General features: G+C 54.5%; 1 protein-coding gene across 1 annotated transcript; it reads right to left on the reverse strand.

Annotated features, from left to right (window-relative positions):
* Window positions 1–189: 189 nt before the first annotated feature.
* LOC104939401 (pyruvate dehydrogenase [acetyl-transferring]-phosphatase 1, mitochondrial) lies at window positions 190–2,018 on the reverse strand. The gene is made up of 4 exons (XM_027276510.1): window positions 1,672–2,018; window positions 1,193–1,609; window positions 916–1,016; window positions 190–781 (listed from the first exon to the last, which is right to left on the reverse strand). The coding sequence occupies exons 1-4, from the start codon at window positions 1,861–1,863 to the stop codon at window positions 190–192; spliced, it is 1,302 nt and encodes a 433-aa protein (XP_027132311.1). The 5' UTR covers window positions 1,864–2,018.
* Window positions 2,019–2,830: the final 812 nt, after the last annotated feature.

The following is a 2,830-nucleotide window of genomic DNA, read 5'->3' on the forward strand; positions in this document are numbered from 1 at the left end:
TTTGACCTGACACTTCAACTGTTCAACTTTAGAGAACCGTGCTGACTCTGGATCAGAGCAGGTTCTGGTTCATGTACAAATGTGATGACACAGCAATCAGACCTCTTTGTGATCCCACAAACCACAACACAACTTTCAGTAGTCTGCCCTCAGGTGAGCAGATCCAGGTCCAGTGGTTCTGGTTCTGGTTCAGGTGAGAATGGTGACCTGACCTGTCAGTTGTTCTCCGACCAGCTGGACTACGGTCTGTCGGTGCATCAGCTCCCAGAGTCCGTCAGTGGCCAGGACCAGGAACTTGTCAGCGGGTCTGATGCGGTGTCGGGTGACCTCGGGCTCCGCGCTCAGGTAGGGCGGGGTCAGGTAGTGAGGTGGCGGTGTACGGACCGCCTCGCTGAGCGCGGACAAGATGTCTGGTCGTGTTTCGTAGACCCGTTTCAGCATCTCTGCGCTCCATTTGAAACGGACATCACCAAACGCCCTAAAGGGCAGCAGCAGACCCAGCAGGCGGTCGTGTCGGACCACTGTCCTGTGCTCAGACAGCGGGTGTTCCCCTAAAATCCTTTGCAGCTCATCTGGGTTTTGTGCGTTGTGGTCATTGGTGAGACTCACCGCTGACCAGCACCCGTCCTGCTCCTGAACACCCAGCACGGCCCGGCTGTCGCCCAGGTTAGCCACGTGCAGGACCCCGTTGGAAATGTGGGCGATGCAGGCTGTGCAGCCAGACAGCGCCACGCGAAGGGGTGAGGACAGAGAGAACGCCTCTCCAGGGAGAGACAACCGCCTGTGGACAGAGAGAGACAATGCTGAAGCAAACTGAATCTGCCGTTAGCAGGCAACAGAACAGGAGCACAGCCTTTGACACCAACAGGGAATAACGTTACAGTACCAAGGTGCTCATATCACACATGAACACACCTGGGTGAGGACATGGACAGGTGGACCTGGGCTTCCACTGAAAGGTCGTAGTCAAGGCGGCGGAAAGCATTGACCAGCGCTGACGTCCCCCTGCCGCAGTCCTGCAGTCAATCAGAAAGGAGACAGATAATGAAATCACAACAGAAGTGACAGCATTAAAGCTATGTTCACCTTCTGTCAGAAGAACTCAGGTATCTGGTACCAGGTCGGCCAATAGCAGCCAGACAGTACCTGCGTCATCCGGGTCAGACAGATTCTTTTGAACCCGTGACATTACCTCGTCGTCATCCTCGCCGTCCTCGTCCTCCAGCCTCTCCTGCCAGTAGTTTCGGAGGCTGTGGAAGGAGCTTGCTCCTCCGTCAGGGTGGCTGTGATCTCGGGGGTGTTTGTGCCACTCCAGCAGTGGCGGTACAGCCCGTCCCTCCTCCACCGCCCGTTCGAGCTCTGCCAGCATCTTCAGAGGCAGGGTTGCCACGGCAATGTAGTAGAAGAGTCTCTGGCTGACAGCATGAGCGCACGCCGACCCCGCATGCCCGTCAAACACACCAAACTGCAGACCACCACAGCCCGGCAGGCAGGTGGCGCTGCTCCGGCGGTCCTCGCCCGGGTAGTTGGATGGCAATATGTTGCTATGGAAACCCAGGACACCGTGGGAGGCGGGGCCTCTGGGGAGGGTGTGGCTGTATTCGTTGGCCTGGAAACAGATGGACTCATCAGTGATTGGTCAATGGACTGACACCTGAGTGACTTCCTCACCTTTAAGATGCGGTTGATCTGACCCGAGCTCATCTGTCCCACCTCCTGCCCCGCCCTGTACTTCCTGCTCTCACTGCCTGCTGGGTAACGGAGTCTAGAGACCTTACAGGGAGGAGGAAGGGAGGACAGGGAGCAGTACTGCTGGACCTCAAACCTGCAACGGCCACCTATGGTTCCTGTTCTGCCCAGCATGGCCCGAGCGAGAACCAGAACCAGAGAGAGAACCAGGAGAACCAGAACCAAAGGGAAAACCAGGAGGATGACACCTGGAAGAGAAAAGAAACCTTTTAGCCTGGTTCTGATCAAATCGAGACAGACGTCTCCTCACGTTTAACGTCACACGTTTGAGATCAACAGAACCTTGTGTCATCAAAATGATATGACGGAGGAAGCTAAGAAGAGAAAAGGAGAGAGTGAGCGAGCAAGAAGCCGCCGGACAAGAGTAAATGTGGGACTGACTTTTAGTGGTTGGTGAGAGCTTGGTGAAATAAAAGGCTGAAAGACAGACGCCGAGCTGGGCTGACTGCTGCTGGACTAGGCAGTGAGATCAGCTGCTGCTGGGGACCTGGTTCTGGTTCTGGTTCTGGGCTGACTGCTGCTGGACTAGGCAGTGATATCAGCTGCTGCTGGGTCTGGTTCTGGTTCTGGTTCTGGTTCTGGGCTGACTGCTGCTGGACTAGGCAGTGAGATCAGCTGCTGCTGGGGACCTGGATGATGATTGGCTGGTAGCAAAGTTGTTGACTCGCTAGTTTTGATCAGAAGTAATGTAAACAGGTTTAAACTGGGCAGTGAAGCCGAGACTCACCGTGTGCTCAGGGATTCAGTTAACTCCTGATCCTCGCTTCAGTTGAAGATATCAGGTGCTTGATTCCTCATTGGTACCTCTCGCAGAGGTCACAACCTTTTCACTGAGCTGGACAGGTGTGGACAGGTGTGTTGTTGAAGGTTGTCTGTATTCTGTCTTAGTTTCTGTCTCGGTGGCTCACTGTGACCTTTGACAGTTATCATATCTCAGTAATCAGTGATCCATAAACCTGCCTGCAGGAAGCCTGTGTGTGTGTGTGTGTGTGTGTGTGTGTGTGTGTGTGTGTGTGTGTGTGTGTGTGTGTGTGTGTGTGTGTGTGTGTGTGTGTGTAAAAACTTGCCCACAAAAACCTTT

The sequence above is a fragment of the Larimichthys crocea genome, unplaced genomic scaffold (genome assembly GCF_000972845.2).
Source record: "Larimichthys crocea isolate SSNF unplaced genomic scaffold, L_crocea_2.0 scaffold40591, whole genome shotgun sequence".
Taxonomy (NCBI): domain Eukaryota; kingdom Metazoa; phylum Chordata; class Actinopteri; family Sciaenidae; genus Larimichthys; species Larimichthys crocea.

What these genes read in the sequence shown, in the direction of transcription:
- LOC104939401 (XM_027276510.1), bottom strand. Translation starts at nt 1,863, where the DNA reads ATGCTGGGCAGAACAGGAACCATAGGTGGCCGTTGCAGGTTTGAGGTC. An exon ending in AGATCAACCGCATCTTAAAG is followed by an intron (nt 1,610 to 1,671) that starts GTGAGGAAGTCA and finishes ATCTGTTTCCAG; the next exon opens with GCCAACGAATACAGCCACAC. An exon ending in ACGGCGAGGATGACGACGAG is followed by an intron (nt 1,017 to 1,192) that starts GTAATGTCACGG and finishes GATTGACTGCAG; the next exon opens with GACTGCGGCAGGGGGACGTC.